Source organism: Ammospiza caudacuta, chromosome 3 (genome assembly GCF_027887145.1).
Source record: "Ammospiza caudacuta isolate bAmmCau1 chromosome 3, bAmmCau1.pri, whole genome shotgun sequence".
Taxonomy (NCBI): Eukaryota; Metazoa; Chordata; class Aves; order Passeriformes; family Passerellidae; genus Ammospiza; species Ammospiza caudacuta.
Genome location: NC_080595.1, coordinates 52,400,192 through 52,421,462, shown reverse-complemented (window position 1 = coordinate 52,421,462; position 21,271 = coordinate 52,400,192). Strand labels below are relative to the sequence as shown.

The 21,271-nt window shown below is 37.1% G+C and overlaps 1 protein-coding gene across 1 annotated transcript in view; it reads left to right on the top strand.

The window, feature by feature from the left end:
- The window catches only part of UTRN (utrophin), a 341,981-nt gene that overhangs the window by 299,687 nt on the left and 21,023 nt on the right, over positions 1-21,271 (top strand). Inside the window, exons 64-70 of the mRNA XM_058801643.1 lie at positions 4,550-4,707; positions 7,014-7,180; positions 9,577-9,688; positions 15,184-15,320; positions 16,943-16,981; positions 17,227-17,292; positions 20,694-20,759. Coding sequence (XP_058657626.1) covers positions 4,550-4,707; positions 7,014-7,180; positions 9,577-9,688; positions 15,184-15,320; positions 16,943-16,981; positions 17,227-17,292; positions 20,694-20,759 — 745 coding nt within the window. The remainder of the gene's footprint in view (positions 1-4,549; positions 4,708-7,013; positions 7,181-9,576; positions 9,689-15,183; positions 15,321-16,942; positions 16,982-17,226; positions 17,293-20,693; positions 20,760-21,271) is intronic.

The following is a 21,271-nucleotide window of genomic DNA, read 5'->3' as shown; positions in this document are numbered from 1 at the left end:
GGCTGAACCCTTAATTCTTTTGTAAAACTCTTGACCAGAATGTTTGCTGCTCAAGTGCTCCGCCTTCCTAGAGACTGGATGTTCATTTCCAGTATAGGGAGGATCTTTTCACTTGACACATTTTTAAAAAATGTTTTGACAGAGAAATTTTTGTGATTTTTTTTAAATTTAATTAAGCTTTTTTTTAAGATTCTAGACTTCTGTGTTGACATGAGAATGGGTATTTAATTAAAAGCCTCAATTGCTTTAGAGGAAACACTGAAGCCTCAATTAAAGAATGCCTATTCTTGAAAACATTTAAGACATGGTTAAGTTCAAGCACATGCCTGAGTGGTCCTGAGAATAGAAATGGACCTGCAAAAGTAATTCAGTAGTTGCGGGCTCTTACATCTATGCTTTGGGGTGAGGAGTCTCAGGCTTCTTTTTTGTTGTTGAGGCTAATGTCCTGGTCTGGCCATAACCATGCTATTCTCTGCTTTCTCTTCTGACAAGGAGTGTCACTTGTGAGCTGCAGAAGAATGCATTTGTATGTACTTTACACTTGTTTCTAACACCCACAGCCCAAACTGGCAGCAGAAACAGAAAAAAAACCCATATGGAGTTTTTTACAGTGTGTAGCTTTTGAGTAATGTGTAAAATCTTAGGATTTGAGATGAAAAAGAAGGGCTACTTAGTAAATCCCATCTTCTAAGCAGTTCAGTTTTCAAGTGATGTACAACATCCTTGGAATGTGATGGGGTTTTTTTACTGTTATGTTTATGTTGTAAATTTTCAAATAATTTGGAACTAACTTAAAAAAAAGAAGAAATTAGAACGTGCATTCTGTTTGTGACAAGGCCACATAAAATGTGACTTGTGAACATCTTTCTACTATCTGATTATCCTTTTGATTCAATAAACTTTTCAATATTTTCAAGTATCCCTTTCTTTATCAACCATTAAGTACTTGTTTTCAGGTTGTCTAGCTAAGTTACAGAGTCCCACTGGTTGCAATCCTCAAAATACTAGTGTGAGGCTAAATTTATTTAACTGATTTCTCTTTTCCTGGTTTATGTTTTTTTCATACAACTCAGATCTGCATAATCTTTTCTCTGCTTCCTTAGTCATTCTTCTTGTACTTTGGTAGAATCCCTTATACAGTTTAACCTTTATACCAATGTATTTTATGTTGAAACTCCTTTAGTGTGTATGTACATGTTAACAAATTTCATTTAAAAGAGGTTGTGGCTTTTAAGATGTGTGATGTGTGGAGTCTCCCACTGGTGGGGAGTTGGGTGCCGGGGTGCTCCCTGTCAGAGCTAAAGCAAGCTCTCCTCCATCTCCTAGTTGAGAGATGTTCTTGCCATGCCTCCTTTGCCAGGGAATGGCTCATGGGTTATTTGGAGTAGGTAGGTCAGATAACAAGAGGATTCTCACTTTCCATGCCTTCAGTTTTGGAGCTTCTCCTCCTGTGTGCCACATTGATGGCATTGAGGCGTTTGGGAAAAGAGAGTGCCATCCATGAACTCCTTGCACCTGGACAGCCTTTGGTTGTGGTGCAGCTGGCAGTGTTAAGAAACAAATGATTTGGAGAAGTTAGAGCTCTTCAAAGGTATTTGCAGGTTTCCTCCTAGCTAATCACTTTTCCCTCTCCTGTCGCATCGTTTTCCTCTATTTACCAGCTCCACAGTCAAGTGAAGTTTTAGGGCTTAGGAAATTACTGCCTCCCAGCTCCAGCAGCTAATGAATTGTTCTTCTTTAATGGCCTGTTTCCACTGCAGACTGATGCAAACAGAAAGAATAAAACAATTTTTTCTTTTTTTTTTAATATACTATCAATTTTTTTAAACTGACTCTTAGAAATTGAAAAGCTTTGCCATCTTCACCTGAAGATAGCCAGGATCTGGGCTTGCCAAGAGGAACCTGCAGCTGTACAGTACTAATTCTGTCCCCTAATTCTGTCTGTGTTGGTTGTTTTTTTCTCAACACTGAGTGAACAAGATGCTATAGCTGGTGTTTGACTAGGCAAGAAAGGGTGAGAAAAATACAATAAAATCTAAAAATTAGTTCAGTTATTTGGATTTTTTTTTTTTTGGTCAGGTCCTTTCTTCTGCTTCCACCTCCTTTGAGAAGAAAAAAACTGTGCCTGGGCTGTCTGAAGCACACTGACAAAGCTTGCCAGTTGCTCCAAATGAAGGGCAAAACAATTTACACCATGTAATAAGAGTTACTCATGAGTGTTTCTGAACAAAGGTTGTCTTTTTCTTGATCAGAAGTGCAGCCAGACTGAATTTTCAAATGTCATTTATTTCAAATTTATTGGTGGTTGTTCTGATGGGAAACATAAAAAAGGAAGGGCATTATATAGATGGATTCTTTTTCTTTTAAGATTACTTGGGGCTTTAATCCAAGCCAGCCATTGAATGCAAAAGGGGATTGTAAAAACCAGCTGGAATGAATATAATAATTTGATTCCACCACTTCTGTAATTTGTTCAAATCACAGAATGAAAAAATATTTATTAGATAAAGTCAGCATTTAAGATGTTTTCAGAAAAGATTAATCTCCTGACTGAGTGCTAATGTACACAGCTACAGAGTTCATAAATCAAAATTGTTGGCAGAAACATTAATGTTTTTAGCTGAGCATTTTAACAATTAAAATTGTCCAATCAAAGAAACGTGCTTAGAAAGCACATGAGAAATAATAACTGTACTGCTGACAGACCTATTAACTCAGTGTTTTACTGTGAGTTTAGGTACAAGCACTATGTTCCTTCCCAGTGCCTGTATCTGGAAAAATTTTCTTGATCCCTTTCAGCATCAATTTTTTCCATTGTTGCAGTCATCCTGGTTCACCTATTTATACTGCAGGGCTTGACACCTGCCTTAGGAAAATGGAGTCAGTGAAGGAAAAGTACATGGAAGCAGACATGGTTATCCAGGAAGAAAATGTGATTATTGCTTATCTCAGGTCTTTCTGGCTGCTGTTCTTGCTTTAAGCTATTTCACATGGCCAGATGTGACTTGTGGTAACTTCTAGTCTCAGTTCAGAGTGATTGTGCTTCTGTCCCTAACCAACTGAAGCATGACATATTTTTGTAGCACAAGAAGTGGATATCTGAAATATTATTTCATTCTTCATGGAAACATAAAATAGTTTGATTTGGAAGGGGCTTTAAGAGGTTATCTAGACCAACCGCCTTGCAATGAGCAGGGTCATCTTCAGCTTGATCAGGTTGCTCAGAGCCGTGTCCAGTCTGGCTTTGAATCCAGGGATAGAACATCTACCACCTCTCTGGGCAACTTGTTCTAGTGTTCTGCTACCCTCATTGTAAAAAAAGATTATCCTTAATAACTAGTCTAAATCTACCTTCTTTTAGTTTTAAAACCATTACTACTTGTCCTATTACAACATGCCCTGCTAAAAGCTGTGCTCCTAGCTTTCCTGTAAGGCCCCTTTGAGTACCAAAAAGCCACAATAAGGTCTCCCTGGGGTCTTCAGGTTTAACAACCCCAACTCTCTCAATCTTTCTTCAGAGTGATAGAACATCTCTCCTATGATGAGTTTTTAGCCTTTTTCTGGATCTGCTCTAACAGTCCTTCCTGTGTTGGGGACCCCAGAGCTGGACTCGGTACTCCAGGTGCAGTCTCATAAGAGCAGAGTGGGCAGAATCACCCCCCTCAATCTGCTGGCCATACTGCTTCTGATGCTGCCCTGGATACAGTTGTTATTCTGGGCTGTCCACCTTTTCGTCTGCCAGCACTCCCAAGTCCTTTGCCACAGGGCTGCCTTCAGTCCCTTCATGCCCCAGCCTGAACTGATACTGGCCATTGCCCTGACCCAGGTGCAGCACCTTGAACTTGGCCTTGTTGAACCCCATGATGTGCCCAGGTTGTCCAGGTGTGGATGGTGTCCCATCCTCCAGGTGTGTCAGCCACACCACTTGGCTTAGAGTCACTTGCAGATGCTGAGGGTGCACTCGATCTCTTCATCTGTTTTATTAATGAAGATACTAAATAACACTGGTCCCAGTGTGGGCCCTTTAGGAACATCACTCGTCATTGTTGTCCGTCAGGACTCTGGGCTGTTGGCCACTACCCTGTTGTTGGCCACATCCAACCAATTCCTTATCCATCTAATAGTCCACCCATGGAATCCATCCCTCTTGAATTTAGAGAAAAGGATGTTGTGGGGGACTGTGTCAAAAGCCGTACAGAAGTCCAGAGATGTGACATCTATAGTCATGCCCCTGTGCAATAATGTAGTCACTCTATCATGGAAGGTCATTACGTATGTCAGGCAGGAATTTTTGCTGGTGAAACTGTGCTTCCTCAAATCACCTTCCTGTCCACTATGTGCCATAAGAAGCCATATATCTTCATTTTTTGACCTTATTTTTCTCATTTTGTATGGTTACGAATCAAGATTAGATGAAGGTTCTGGGACAGTGGCTGTTTGTAACCACAGCAATAATACGGAAATTAAAAGCTTGAGCTGCAGCATTACTGAATAAAAGGAGGTGTACATGGAAATAGAATAAGATTGGTATCTTTTGTTGATGTTGCAGACCTCTTCAAGGAGGTGGCAGGCCCTACAGAAATGTGTGACCAGAGGCAGCTGGGCCTTCTGCTTCACGATGCTATCCAGATCCCGCGACAGCTTGGGGAAGTGGCAGCCTTTGGTGGCAGCAACATTGAACCCAGTGTGCGCAGCTGCTTCCAACAGGTAAGATAAAGACCTTCATATGAAGAACAAAATAAAACCAAACTCTCTCTTTTGTTTACAGATTCACTTATACATGCTGATGTAAAAAGAAGCAAGGAATATAAAAACATCCACTGGGTTTTGAACAGAAATTAATATGCTCCTGCAACTAAGTATGGGAAATTCATGTGAAAATGCAGCTGGGAAAGATGGCTTATGGTTTAGGAGAGGATCAAACAGATTTTGTTTAGCCAAAAGAATATATAAATCTTCATGATTTTGACAGTGTTTGCGGCTCTAAAAGCTGTTAAAAAATTTTGTACTGGCCAATTATCCTGCTTTGCATTGTTCAAAGGAACCCGATGCTGTGAGAACAACATGCTTTTTCCAGCTGGAATAAGGCATGATCTCAACAGAACAAGAAAATGATGTTGATAGTAACTTTTGACCTTGTGCATGAGGAAATTATTTAGCATTATGTTACTGACAAAAGGCCTTGCAGTTGCATGAAACTTCAAGCATAGTCTTTTTTATATTGCATGCAGAACATGGAATAAAGCTCTTGCAGCCTGCTGTGAAGCTCCACGCTACATGCAGGGGGTTAATGAGGCTGCAAGGAGTGTCTGTCTGTTTAAAGAAGATGAGAATTAAAAACAGAATGTTGTAATGGACCACAACTAACTCAGACTTTTTCAAGGATGCCTAAGGCTCCAAATGTTAAGTAGTGATAGCCATTGTGTTTCAGTGCATTATTTTTATGAAAGCAGCTGATTTGAGCATTGTCAGAAATTTTATATGGATTAAAAATACACCACAGCTTATATAAAATTACTGACTTGGATATTTCTCATTTTATTGAATTGAACATTAAAGATTTTAGTGAACTTTCAGAGGATTTTCTTTTGTTATTCTTTCATAGAGATTTCTACATTTTTGTCCAGTTCTTTAAAAAATGCAATTGTGCTGACTTTTTTCCCAAACTATTTGATTCATTTCTGGATTCAGGTGATTAGGATGGGTAGAGTGTTTGTCCAGGTCATGAATAATTTGATACATACTTACAGAAGTTGATTTCACCAATTAACCATGTAAAGCTTCCCCTGATGTCTTAACATTGCTGCTTCAGACAATAAGGGATGGTGCTTGAATTATCTATCACTGCCTTTGAGTGGTTTGAGTCATATTGAAATAAATTTTTCATTTATTATTCACAAAGGGACCCTTTATGTCCCTCAAATATCTACCCCATCTCCCGTGCTATTCAGCTATGGGTGGGGGGTACTAGCAAGAGATTGTTTCAATACTTAATGTATTATTACAATTATACTGATAATGAGGTTGCAATCCCTCAACTCACAGGAGTAGTTCAAGTTTAATCCCTGGTTAGGACAGCATAGAGAAAATGTGCAACTGCATGTCAGTTATCTCAGCCCAGTGAAAGGAAGGATTTTGTTGGTGAGGAAGAAACACTCTTTGTTTCCATGCTTCTCCCTCTTGTTGCCAAAAATGAACTTGGACCATGAATAGGTTAAGAAGCTTTCCATCATGTGTTACCATTTAAGAATAACTTTCATTTTAAGCTTTATTTTATTGCTTCTATTGAGCTCAGAAATATTGAGCTCTGTTGTTATTGCTGACAAAGTTGATGAATACAATACCTTTGTAGCTAGGCTCCTCTTAAAGAAAATGTGGAAGTGTGTTCGCTTGCTTCTTAAAACAATCATGTTAATACATCAGCTCGAATAGATTCTTGCAGTGACTGGCTATAAATGGCAGATTTCTCTCTTGTTCTTTGCCTGTTTGTTTATTGTGTGTGCATGTTATATTTAATGTGCTAGCTAGAAAGAACACCATGGGCTTAGAACACAATAAAAAATTGGTGAGTCTTGGGGCAATCAGTCCACACATGCAAACACTACTGACTTTTAGTATTTTGTCATCAATGTTAACTCAGAAGTTAACCATGTCTTCAATATGTCTGAATTGCAGAGTGTGCTCACTTACTTTTCGAGTCAGTTCAGTTGAAAGACAGCTTTACTTTACAGTCTGTTACTTCTGTACTATGTCCTCCATCTTTCTTACCATCTGTCCACTCTATCACAGCTGTTTAGTCTTCTAAAGTCTTAATGACTTAACTTATTTTCTTTATTTTAATTTTCATTGAGGTTATTTCTTGTATCCTGTAAATAGTTTTGGATTAAACTGTCATGGAAAGAATTCATGCAGGTTGTTGGGGTCTTTTTTCCATAGATTTTTCTAAAGAAAATCTAGTCTGCTGTTTTGTTGTTGTCTTTTTTAATTTGGATGTGGGTTTTTTCTCTCCACAGAACCATAATAAGCCAGAAATAACTGTAAAGCAGTTCATAGATTGGATGCGTTTAGAACCACAGTCAATGGTGTGGTTACCAGTTCTGCACCGTGTGGCAGCTGCAGAAACAGCAAAACATCAGGCCAAGTGCAACATCTGTAAGGAGTGTCCAATTGTTGGATTTAGGTAAGAGGAAAGGTGTTGGGTACAATATTTCTCTGAAAATATCCACCTTTTTAAGCCTTCCAACAAGTGAAGTTTTCTCCTGTCTGTTTTTCCACTGTTTTCCTTCTTTAAGATGGGATCTGTCACCCATGGTGAGGCCACAGTGTGGCCTGAGCCAGTGCAGTTCTGGTTCATGCAGTGCCACTGTTGGACACCCAGTGTTCCTGTGCCTGACAGAGGCACATGGGCTGTCCTCAGATGGTTTTGGATTGGTGGATTCAAGAGACAGCAAATGAAGTATAAATGCACCCCATGTGTTCTGTAAGCACAAGATCAAAAGGAGGTGATCAGTAAGAAAAAACATGGACCGTCTGTCTGCTCTCCTGCATAAGGCTTGGGAAACTCACTTGTGCCAGGCAGTATAAAACAGCCTTCAACATCAATCTTTCCTTGCTTAAAACAAACACTGATATGTTGCTGTGATGAGACTTGTAAAGTCCCTATGTCCCTGAACATAACCTAACTTTTCTCTTTTCAAAGAAAGGCGTGAATTCTAAAAGAAAATGTTACATGGGGAATACTCTCCATGTTATTCTCCTAAGCTGTAGTTGGTACCCTTAATAAGTAATGCTATGACTAAGATGCATTTGTAAATTGATTGCTCCAGTGTATAAAGTGATGCAAACCTCATCTCCAAAATCTGCATTAGAGGCCAGAGGTGAGCATAACTGGCTTTTTCCTCTACTGTGGTCATGGAGTCTAATGTATTATCTAGGAAAAATATAAAGCAGTCAATCATGTAAACACTTCTAAGATTTTTCTTTAAGTATCTAGGCAGATGAGGAATTTTTGTTCATCCTTTTAGAGGATAATAATATGAATCTTGAGGTCAGATTCATCTTGCCTAGTTTTAGGAATGCTTTAGTCACTCTAATGAGATTGAGCTAGCAACCCTCTTTTTCTTTTTTTATTATAAATATAGGTATGTGATTATTTGCAAAAGTAATAATCTGATCAAACTTTCTTGCCAGTCTTAAAAGGAGATGACATTTTCTAAATGTTCCAGTCTTTGTTATTGTTTGAGGAAGCATAAGGTGACAAAGCTCTGGCACAGCTGTGTTATAGTTGTCTAAGTTGCACTATGTGTAGGAGGGCAGAGAGATGGAAAGGAAAACAAAGACTCATTTAGAATGGGTCATTCTAAATAATTTCTACAATGAAGCTAGAGATCTGCAACAACAAAAGCATCTAGCATCTTAGCAGAAGGTAAATGTAGCCATTTAATGCACTGGCTCTGAGAAAAGATTATAAACAAGTTGGATCAGCATCTTTTAAAGTGAACTTTTACATTTATAGACACATATTCTCTTGCAAAACAAAACATAAAACTCAACAGGGGAAAAATGTGGGGTACTGAAAACTGCTCTCAGGAAGCAATTTAATTTAAACTTTAACTATTCAGTAGCTATTCAATTTGGTTCAGTTAGCTCATTTTAGTTTCATACAAGTGATATAACCTCATCCAGTCAGAACAACCATAGCATAGAAACAGTGGGTGCAATCTGGAATTGAACGGTTCATTTAGTCTAAATAAATAAATAAATCATGTTCCTGGTGATTACATTTAGTACAAGGGATACTGTAGAAGTTTGTTAGCCTATTTATACATACACTCTCTTAAAAATCAACTAAAAGTAAACAAATCATGGTATATTTTTAACTGAATTTTAAATTATTCTTACAATTCATGAATTCTTGAGAATTTAATTTTCTGAAATGTGTGTTGAGTTTCTGAGCACTAAAATAATTTACCAACCTTTAACTATTGAGTATAAAAACTGAAATAAACCAGTCTGGTTTATAGAAGGTTTTTTTGAGATAACACATGAATAGTAAATAGAGGAAAAGCAAAACTAAAGCAATGTAGTTTAAAGTCAGTAAAAACTTTAAAATTATAAATTCTTTCCAGTCTATCAGTGAAGCTGATGCCGGTATGATTTTCTGTATCAAAGCTGTTTGGGCAGCAGGTGATTGATATATGCAGTTACAGACTCTGTAATGCATTTCAGATGGCTCTCTATATTGATATGGAGACAGGAACTTGTAAATACTCAGTGAAGTGTGTAGTGTAGGAAGGTTCTGTGGACCAAGAGGGCTGCAGGTTTGCTCTGTCCCCTGCAGCTGCTGTGGTGGCACTGCTGTCCCTGGGCCTGCAGCCGTGATGAGCGCTGCCCGTGCCACGTTCTGGTTGTGCGCACTCACACACTCCAAAGTTCTCTCTCAGCTAATCCCAACAAACTCGCTGTGTCCTTGTGTTGCTGCTGCTGAAAAGCAGGTGACCCATTTCAGAGAGTAATTTGCTTTGTGAGGCTTAATTAGAAGTAAACCTCTAATCACTTTGTTTAATGTCCCCACAGGTACCGGAGCTTAAAGCATTTCAACTATGATGTCTGTCAGAGCTGCTTCTTTTCTGGCCGCACAGCCAAGGGGCATAAATTGCATTATCCAATGGTGGAGTATTGCATACCTGTGAGTACCAGTTTGCTCAGTGTTTCTAATGGATAACAAACCAGATTTGAGGTCTAAATATTTTTCCACAATCTTTGTTACCTAGCCAGGATTTCTTTTACATGTGTTTAATACAATTTGTCTTCCTAACTTTCTCTTTGGAAGGTATCAGGAACATTTCAGGTTTTGGTGATTTTATGTAGGGATGTTTGGATTCTGTAAAAATGGGCAGCAGTAACCACTTCTGAGAGAACTTAAACTTCACTACTGATTGGTAAAACAAAGCTTGAATATTAAATGTAACTGCTGTTCTTGTATACTAGCATATATATACACACGATAAGGGTAAAAACATGGCAGAAAAAAAGGAGTTGCTTTATTATTGCTGTACTAATGGCAAAGAGTATTTAATATTCTAGTAATGCACATTAATATTTTTAGGAGACTTTGTTTTCGGGTCCAGCATTTCCTTGCTTTGTGAAAATGTGGCTAGAAATAGATTGTGTTTCATTCTGTTGTGTAATTGCTATTTACTGGGATATATCAAAGTTGATGTGTAGCTGAAAAAAACCCCAAAAGCCAGAATTAATAGTTTCTAACCAGAAATGGTGTGAGATGTTTACCAGCAGTACCTGACAAAAATTAATTTTATAACACTTTATTTTCCTAATGATGTTTCAAACACAATTCTTAAGGAGATTCCTAGGAGTCTTTCTTTACTGAAGGAGTGGCTGGGTTGCTACACACAAATACCACTCATGCCTTTTTTATCAGATAGCTGTTTGCAGTCAAGAATTTTACCTTAGAAATAAATTAATAGGATAATTTGTATGTGCTCTACACAACAGTGGTGAAAGGTCTGCATGATTAGAAAAATTCAGACCAGAAAGTAACTAGAGCTGATTCAAGAGTGGCAATTTTCAATAGTGTTACGAAATTCTGTGTTCTTCTAGTAGCAAAAATTCATTGAGTTATTTGTCTCTTTTGATGTAGTTGTTGGACTTACTACCTGTGTTTTCCCTCTCTTTTTTTGTCTGGCATGTCTTCTGTAATGGAATTCAAATTCTACAAAGTAGTGGTTTTACTTTATTGTGGTCAGAAAATAAAAATTAGTAATGTTAATATATTTTCATTAATTCTATGACCAAGTGTTAATATTTTATTGATAAATCTGCATGTCAGGGAATACTCTGAAGAACATTTTTTAAGTAGATTTGTTGGTTTTCTTTCAGCTAGTTTTAATGTTTATTATATTTTATTACATGACTTATTCTAACCTCAGGATTTGGAGGTCTATGATTAAATATCATTAAAAATTCACTTTTTTTCTGCTTATAAACCTCATCTTTAGTGGAACAGAAGTACTCTTTTTTACTGTCTATAATGTGCAGGAAGTTCAGAAATTGAGGTGTAAGGAGTGTTGAAACAGATTATGCTGCTGGTCTGCAGGATAAGATATCCTTCCTGTTGAGTTAGTCAAATACAGATTACATCTGGTGTGGGATGTTGTACTTTCCCTAGAACATTATGGTATCTTTCTCATGAATTCCAGGTTTTGTCTGAAGTTGCAGATTTGATATCTAAGATGAATTTTCAGGTCTTGTTAAACAAGTTCACATTGTGTAACCATGAGCTATCTCTTTTACAAGTGAAGGCTGACAAACTGAAAATATATTCTGGAAATGGCTGGAATCCTCTCTGTCCCTGGAAATAGGGATGGCTTACGTTATAATGAAAATTTCTGTTACTGATGCAGAAAAAAAAGTGGTTTTAAAGCAATATTAGGTGTAAAATAAGGTAGCGTAAGGCAAAAGCACCTTCTTTCCATGAAATACAGAAGGGATGAGGTGACTCCTTTATGGGATAATAAGGAGAGTAAAATGACATTCTTGATCAGAGTGAAGGAAGGCAGACCAGTCTAAAAAAGGGAAAAGGAAGGAACTTGAGGAAGTTTTAAGCAGAGCAGAAGAAAAGAAATGGCATAGAATTCAGGTGATGCATAAAATTAGAGGTCCAGAGCAACCCCAGTTAATTTGGAAGTGGAATGTGAGAGAGAGCTGGAGTTTTATTTGGGTCCTGATCTAAGTGTACTCTGCTACCTCCATTTCTGTAAAAAGAAATGGCTCATTATATGAACAGATCTAGTTGCCTGTTAGACTTCCATAATCAGTACCCATATGCAAATTATTTTAACTAGCCTTATCCAGTCTAGGTCCGGAATAAAGAAGTGATTTCATTAAAAGAATCCTGTATTATTTATTCTTGCTATTTGTAATAATGCTCTGTGGTTGGTATATTAATTTGTTGCTAAACCTCTCTACATATTGAACTCATTTAATGCAATACAGTAGTCAAGAATTGCAAAATTTTTTGCAGTTAGTAGAATAGCTTATATGTTTAAATGGAATAATGCTTAAAAAATAGCATGGACCTGGGTCTGTGAAATAAAATAAAAGCACCAAAGTCCACCGAATTGTTCCTTAGAATCCATTATATTACAGTACAATAGCTTGAACAGGAAGGGTGCATCTGCTCTGCCTTTTCAACTAAATTCAAAGGCTGTTGATGTTAAAATGGTGCTTTCTTTGCCAGTGTTGAAAAGCAGAGTACAAATGCATGTACTCACCAAACTACATTAATAAAATCTAGCTTCACTTTCTTACTGCTAATGCATATTAATACATTTTTATCAAGAATACTAACAATAAATAGGTAAAAAAAATGCTTCCATTACTTAAGCTGACATTTAGAACTGGAGCTTAGTCACAGATGGATGGAAGACCATTTAATTGTCTTCAGGTGAATGGTTCAGTGTAGGGTATAAAGGGATTTCTCAGAAGCACAGTAAGTTCTTATCAAATTTAAAATAATTTGGAGGATGGGTTAAGGAATATGTTCTCCATTGTAATGACTTTTGTGATATTTGCTTTAGGTAAGAATTGCTTCATAATTTCAGATTAGGACCATTTACTCCTCATGGTTATATGTAGTTACTGCATTCTAATCTGTAATGCCATTTTGCATTTGTCCTAGCTTGCAATTTAGTTTTCTTGATGCTGGGGGAAAAAAAAATCATTTTAATAAGTTCAGTTATGTTTCTTCTTTCATCCAGGATTTAGAGATAGGTGTAGTAGAAATGCAAAATTATTCTCATTTATTTTTCACCTTTACATAATCTTTGTCAGAAAAGATGGGGAGATAAGATTCTTAATGTAAAATTTTACATGGGTGTGTAAAAATATTGTTAGATTTTCCTAGCATCTAATTTGAGAGTAGTCCTATATAACTACCCACACAGTTTATTTTTAGATTTTTTTGAATTGGAAATCCTCTCAGTAGTGGCACTTGTGTTATATTAATGTGGTTGTGCTTAATGACAGCATACTTTAGGGAGGTTCACATCTCTTCTGGGAATCAGTTTCTCTGTGTGTATTAAAACAGTTAATTGGTTTTGTGTTAGCTATAATAAATGTAATTAAGAGAATGATGACTTAGGTGTGGACTAGTCCTTTTACATAGCTAAATGCAGTGAAAGGAATAAGAATGTGGGCTTCCATTTGAAAAAGACATTACTGAGAAATAAATAAATATATATGTGTTATAGGTATTCTATATTATTTATTCGTTTTCACATATTTATTGCAATTTTTATATTATATGTTATGTCATTTAGATCTCTACAATTAGTTTATTGCAATCTTGGTATTACTCTTTTAGCAATGAATACTTGTTCTATTCCAATATACTGAAAGCAGACACCAACTGATTTTTGTCAATTGTTACGATGTTTTTTTAGTTTGGTATGGCAGCCATGGATATAAAATATTTCTTCCTAAACTTTGTCTTGCTCTAAGAACTGAGGTTTTAAATTCCGTTTGAAGGCATGGTCTTTGGAATGAATTTTCAGTGAAGGAAAGTATTTTTTCTTTGCTTTTGAAGTAGGTCTGAAGCAATGGTGCTATTTGTACTATTGATTTGTGTGGAAATAGCCAAGATGTCATGATGTAAGCAAGTGTACAAGGTACCTGCTAGTTTTAATTTAGAAGATAAATTCTACACAACAGTTCCTGGCTATTCTTTTTTTAAAGGAAAGTGTTATAGTACATCTCCCTTGGCATGATTTTGGATTGGATAGTATTTTGTGGTTATGTCCCAAAAGGAAAAAAAAAAAAGCCATTTTTCAGAATTGCACCTTAATTATATGTAAGTTAAAATAAATCTTTCAAATCTGCTCAAGTTTCACTGGTTAGTATTTGCAATGCTCAGTCAGTACACAGTCATATAAGTCCTCTTTCTGAGAATCAGGTTGTCACACCAAATAAAGAATACACCAGAGGAAAAATTTTGGCAGCTCAGTAGACATTTATTTCTACAATGTGTGGGTATTAAAATTTTCATTCCTTGGCCTTGGGGCAGAGTTCCATCTGTTGGAGTTGCTGTTGCATGAGAGTGAGCAGCCCTTTGCATGGCCTCATGTTCCTTCTTTGGATGGTGCAGTGTTTGGAGAATGATTTTGTGAACCCTCCCTGGATTTGCTTTTTTATTAAAATTCAGGGGTTCAAACAGCCCTTGGTCACAAATTTACTCTGTTGTCTACATTTTAAAGCCACATATGAGAAGCTCCTATCAACACTAGTTTGTTTTACTCTTTTTATTGCTCATCTGAAATGCATTACAGAGTTTGTAACTGCGTATATTGTACACACATTAAAATATATAGATGAATACGGAAATATTTTTAGGTTTTGACAGCAGAGAATAGTTTGCCTGACCTGCCTCTAGGCCACTTGGTAGTACTTCAGGAAAAAGATGACAAAACTGAAGTCTTCCTGTCTATTTTTCACATGGTTGTCCATCAGCTTTGGCATCCTTTGATGCTAACAGGCTTCTCCCAAAGCAGAGGGTACAGGAATGCAATTTGTACTTTGTTACAGAGTCTGGACTGAAAGTCTGTAAAAGCTGTTGCAAAAATTCAGGTAATTCTGGAGGTGAATGGCCGTGTTTTCTTTACTGCAGTTGCAAGAGAAAATTGGAGAAAGTGCTTATGAAAATCTAACAGAAAATAGGTTAGCACATACCATTCCCATCTTGTGGTAAAGTTTTCCATTGCAGCTCTAGAATGGGAAGCAGTAAGGGCTATATCTTACCAATTGATTTTTTCCCTTATAATTTTTTTTCTCAAAAATTAATTTTTTGTGTTTTTTAAGACTGCATATAAATGTTTAGCTTAAGACTTGAACCTGTGTCAATTTTTTTCTAATTTATAAAGTAATTGGTAGATGCATTTATTGCTGGGAATTTGAAGCCTAGCTATTATTTTCCAGTAGATGAGAATTTTTGGTGCCTTAACATTATTGTTGTACCATATCTCAGGACACTAAAAAGGCAATTTTAACATAACTGAAGTTTTAAAGTTCTTCCTTGTAATCTTTTTCAGGACAGAACCAGCAGTATTAATCCATAATGTTGACATTAAATCAGCACTATATAGCAATGTTGATTTTTTTTTTTTTAAGACAACATCTGGAGAAGATGTACGGGACTTCACGAAGGTGCTGAAGAATAAATTCCGGTCCAAGAAGTATTTTGCAAAGCATCCCCGGCTTGGCTACTTACCGGTGCAAACAGTGTTGGAGGGTGACAACCTGGAGACGTAAGCTTGGTTTATAGAGCAGTGGCTCCTGGGGTCACTGGCCTGTTCCATCAGAACCAAAAAGCTGAAACTCAAAAGATAGCCAACAACAATTTCAGAGCCTTGTGCTATATTATTCTGTGCTGTTTCACATTATTTGCAGATCTTCTCTATTATTTTTAAAGTAACATATTTTATGCTTAGATTTTTATCAGCATTGTACTATAAAGCCATGGATATTACCATGTCCATGGTAATGGACAAAGCAGGTAATTTTGGCAGGGGCTGAATAGCTGTTTTACAGAGAATACTTTTGAGGAGACTGGGTTTTTGGAACTGTACTGCTTATTTGAATATGTCAAAATTCCTGGAATTAGAGATTTCTGAGTTAATTAGGGTCCTACAGGCTTCAGAAATATTGGTGGCCGAATCAGAGAGAGCACTCTTAGTGTCTCCATGGTATTATTTATGGTGCTGACAGAAGTGCTCCACTTTATTTACTCAGTTGGCAGTTGGCAGCAAAAGACGCTCTTACAAGAGCAAAAATTAAGATGTGTTGACAGGGTGCTAGAATTAGTTTCATGGCTTGACTGTCCCTCACATCCTGGAGTCTGTGGCACTGCTGCACTGTCTGAACACAAGATAGCAACAGCCCATGCGAGGCTTCAGCAAAGACACTCTGTGTCCACGCCAGCAGCTCAGTGCTGGTGCCCACAGACTGAGGGCTTTCATGACTGTAGGGCTGTGCCTTTCATTTGCAATAAGTAAACAAAACCTTCTCATTAGCAGTTTAAGAGACAGGAGGAAGTAATCTGAAAATTGTCTGATTGATAGCCTGGCTTCTAAGGAAGCAATGAACATTCAAATGTTACCCACCAAGGCAGTCTTCAGCTACCACCAACACAGGAAAGCAAAGCTGCTTTAATGTGGTGGAAGTTTGCCAATGCTGCCAGAAATTGAAATGATAAAACTATAATCACAGGTCAGAATAAAATTCTGTTGGTCCAGTCATGTGGGAAATATACAGATAAATTGTCACCATCATGCTGAGAAAACTCTTGGTATTGGTTCTCTGCCCAGCAGGTGGCAAAACTCAGTAATACATTCCTGCCAATAAAAAAAAAATTCAAGAAAATAAAAACTCTTATAGTTATTCAAGTGTGAGAATGTAATACAATATGTATTGACCTCATTATTTTCATTCCTAAGGAAAAGAAGCATTGATAACTGTGACTTATGGGGGAGGTTTATTGGTGGGGTTTTGCACCCCACTTTTTTTTAATACATTATATTGTTTGCTTTGAAATGAAAGTTCCAGTACTTGAGCAGAGTTTAAATGAATTGATTATGGTTTATGAACTGCAGTTCAATCAATAACATGATTTGGATTTTTCTTTAAATTGATTTTTATGTAACAAAATTAAGTATGTAGGTCAGTCTTCTGCCTCTCCATGACAAGTGGCAGCATTTGTTGCTGTCACTTTTCTACATCAATTGCTACTTGTTCAGGGTGGGTTGCTGTTTAAAGTATTCTGTGTTTCTCCAGCTTTCTCTTGCTTAAATAGTACTTAAGTTTTTGTTTCACAGTTTAATTCTTCTTCTCTCTCTTTTTTCTTCTTTTTTTTTTTGTGTCTTCCTTACAGTCCTATCACTCTCATCAGTATGTGGCCAGAGCAATATGAGTGAGTATGCAGAAGCCTTTATGTGGAAAGCCTCATTTGCCAGTTGATTTCTTTTAGCTCAGTTGCAGCAAATCTGATGTCCCTAAATGGGACTGTAGGGCACAGCTCACCCAAAGCAATAAAGCCCTTGGGAATATAGTGCATGTATTTATTTGTCATCAGTCTAACTTGATTTAAAAATAATGTTGTTTATATCATTAATTGCTTTAAACACCACTATTTTTTTATTATTATTTTTAAACTAGTCCTTCCCAGTCTCCACAGCTGTTTCATGATGACACACACTCCAGGATAGAACAGTATGCTACTAGGTAAGAGAGACATGGTTTCTCACAAGTCTGCTGCATTTTGTGGTTGATTCCTGCAGTTTTTAATGCACACTACTGGTTAGATATTGTTTTTTTAAGATATCTTTCTCTGTGCTTACAATATTTACTTCTTAAATCATTAGGTTCTATTATGAACATATTAAAAGTAAAATATATGTGCTAAATCTATCATCTCTCATACAGAATGGAAGCTGCTGCAAAATTGTGTTATTTCTAAAATGTGTCATTATTGGTTTCTTTCTTAATTTTTAACCTTTGAAATAAACAGAACATGTTCTATATATAGGTTTTCCCAGGAGGATATTAGAGCCAGGGTTTTGTTTCCTTCTCTGATAGGCTGACACTCTGCATTACTGTTGGCTTTTAGCAGAATAGGTTGTAATTGCAGATGTTTTATGTTGTGGCTTTTGTGGGGTCACCCTAGTCCTGCTATGATAAAATGTCTGTTATGCCAAGTCCATCTCAATGTGTGTGTTTTGTTAACTCACTTCTGTACATTCAGAGCAGGTGATCACAGAATCATTAAGGCAGGAACAGACCTCTAAAATCATCAAGCCCAGCCATTAACTCAGCATGACTGTGTTCACCACTAAACCATGTCCCCAAGTGCCTCTCCCATGTGCCTTTTGAACACTTCCAGGGAAGGTGGTTCCATCTCTTCCTTGGGCAGCCTATTCCAATACCAGACCAGCTTTTCACAGAAGAAAATTTTTGTAATATCTAACCTAATACTCCCCTGGCGCTACTCGAGGCCATTTCCTCTCATCTGGACTTAAGGGCGTGATGATGGTGAAATATTAACCAGAGACACCCTCTCAAAGATAACTACTATGGGAACTGACTAGGTTTTTCTTTGGGTGGTTTTGTTCTTGTATCTGATCTCCACAACTGAAAAGCAATTTTAACTTTTTCATTTCTTTGAATAAAAATTCTGAGTGCATATTTAAATTAATAGCATTCTAATTTATGGGCAACTTAAAATTCTTCAGACCAGATTTTTTTAAATGCCTAGAATATGCAGCAAGAGAAAATAGAGCAGGAAGCAAAGCTGAAGGGCTACCCACAGTCAGCCTATTTTTTTTTTGTCCCACAACAGCAAATATTTTCATGCTTCATTAGTAGTATAGCACAATGACATACAAAGTTATTACAGAGCTTTCGGTTATTTGAAACATGTCATTCATATTAATCACCCAACATTTCTTTGAATCTATAACTTAGGCCATATTGTAATCAATTACAGCCTCTGAACCAGACAAATTTCTCTAGAGAGATGGAAGAATTTTCTGTCTACCTGTGTCCTCTTTTCAGCCTGTGGTGCCACAATGCTGTGGCTTTTTGTGCCCAGATGAAGCTCAAAATCTGGACTGTCAATAAAGATCAGTGGAGATACTAGGTGCAATAACTGCTTTCCCTCTCCTCCCCCTCACCTCTTACCAGTTCTGCTTAGGATGAGATTAGCTGAAGATGGACTGTGCAGTTCTGAGTTATCATTCAGGATACAAACCTAAATCTGCTCCTGTTATGTGCCAACATTGCTTAGCAAAATGGACAATTTACTACTAATTGCCTCATAGGGAATCTGTCTAAAACTACTCAGGATTATTTTTCTTCTAGTAATAAAATCTAGGAAAAGAAGATACAATTCTGTGTCTTTCATATAATTTGTATTGTGTCCTTTCTAGTTGAATCTGTTATGTATATGTTACATATAAAATAGTAAATCTTTTTTATTGTCCTAGTCTTTTGAGCTAAGCATCTTTAAAGAAATATTATCAGGGCTTCCCTAATAAGACAGTGCCCAGCAGAAACAGTATATTATGGCTTAAAGCCTTCACTGTCACTGGTTGGAGAACATTCAACTCCCACTTTCCTGTTCACAAAATCCCCTGCCTGGAACAAGGTATCATCTCCCTGTTCTTGTACTGTGTCACCTCTGAGTTGCTTCTAATTTCCTTCCTCAGCTTTCAGTTTCTATCATACCTTAAAGGCTTTTTGCTACTCTAGGGTCCCTTCCCTGTCTCTCTGTGCTCCCTGATTCGGGCCATCTGCTGGTTCCATATAGTATCCCAAGCAAATCCTCATTACTGATGGGAATCCTAAATGTGACAATATCGGTGTAATCTGCATTTGTGAGTTGAAATATTTGTTACTCACTAAGGGATCCAGGGCAGGCCCTTCTCTCTTGAAAGTAATGGGGATTGTACTACTTCCCTATGTGACAAAGGGACTGTGAAGATTAATTTCTAGAATTATGTTTCATCAAAAGATTTAAAGATGCTGAGCTTATCAGCTTTATAAAGGTGACTTGTAAGCATGTTGCTCACTGTGAACTAGATTTGCTTGAGATGTCCTAGAGCAGAGATGATCTGATTTGTCCTGAGTCACTTCAGAGATTCTCTTCCCTTCAGGGGAGATGTGGGAGCACAATGTCCCAATCCAGCCAAGGTGGAATAGACAATCAAGTTGACATTCAGTGTGTGCCTTCATTTATGTCTCGTCTTTGACCTCAGGAATAGTAACAAATGTAGAGAAGGGCAAATTTTCTCCATTCTAAAAGTCATCACCAGAGTTCCCTGTTCTTTAGAGCCTTGCACACTCCTTTCAAAAGGAAGTTTGAAGATGTCTATAGTAATGCACAATGCACTTGCAAAAATATAGGTGAAATTAAGATATCTTTATAGTAAAGGAAATAGCCTTGTTTGGTACAGTTGAATATATGTGTAGAGCATTAAGTGTTCTAAATTTTTATGTACATCTCTTGTGTACATAAGGTACATCTTTCCTGGATACCTGAACAGATAGAAAGTTTCTGCTTTGATTTTAAAGAACTATGTGACCTTGTACATACAGTCTAATAATCTGGTCTTTTTAGATTCATTGCTTCTAAAATGAGGAAGTGTAGGCAATGATTCCCTGCAATTATACTGCTTTTTGTGGTGTTTCACAGGACTTGTCTGTCCACAGTGTGGTATTATTTGCCGAGTATAATTTCAGATGTTGCATGTTCTATATTTAAAAAGGATTCATCCTCTTTTGTTAGTCCAGCTTTAGAAAATTCAAAAAGAAAACCATCTGTGAAAACATCTCTTTAACTAATTTTGCCATGCGAGTTGTGGTGATGCTAATGATAATTATGATAGAGGGAGAAAATACACTTTTTTGTTGCTGTTTGGCAAGTAGAATTAATTAATGATAGCACAAGTTTCTCATAAAAGTCCTCTGGATTATAGGTTTTCATCACAAAATCTAGGGAGTTTATTCCTAATCATGTATACAAAGATTGCCATATCTGAGCTGTTTCTAAGTAGAATTGATTTTCCCACTGCCACTGTTTAAATTGTGTAGCATGTTGTCTGAAAGTCGTGATCTCTCCTTTTCAGGCTTGCGCAGATGGAAAGGACCAATGGCTCCTTCCTCATGGACAGCAGCTCCACCACAGGAAGCGTGTAAGTACCTCAGACTCACTGTGCCTCTCAGGAGCTTTGGTTATAGGTTCATGCTAAAATCTTCAGCAGTTCTAATACAGGATTTAGTGCCAGTGAGAGCAACTAATATGTATGAGCCCAAGGATGCCTCTATAAGTTTAATTATTCCAAGCACCAATTGTAGAAATTGGTGATGTTCACTTGATGGTGTGTGGGAACTCTGTGTTTGTCAGCCATTCTGCTTCAAAAGTGGGCATATTTCATGTGACTCCTAAAAGCCCACAGCTCTGTGCCTTCTACTTTTCTGCTTTTATCATAGTATAAAATAAAATAATCTTTTTCTAGGCTTTTGCTAGACCCTAGACAACTTTCTTATTAAAATAAAAAATCATCTCTACTTTGAAGATTCTTCTAAGCGAGAGCAGTGTTGCTGGTTCTTGTTTATATTTCAATTTTCTGGCTGCTCATCCATCTGTTTGTACCTGGAATTGTCCTGTGTAATAAAGATAGTCCTACATTAATTTTACCAATTT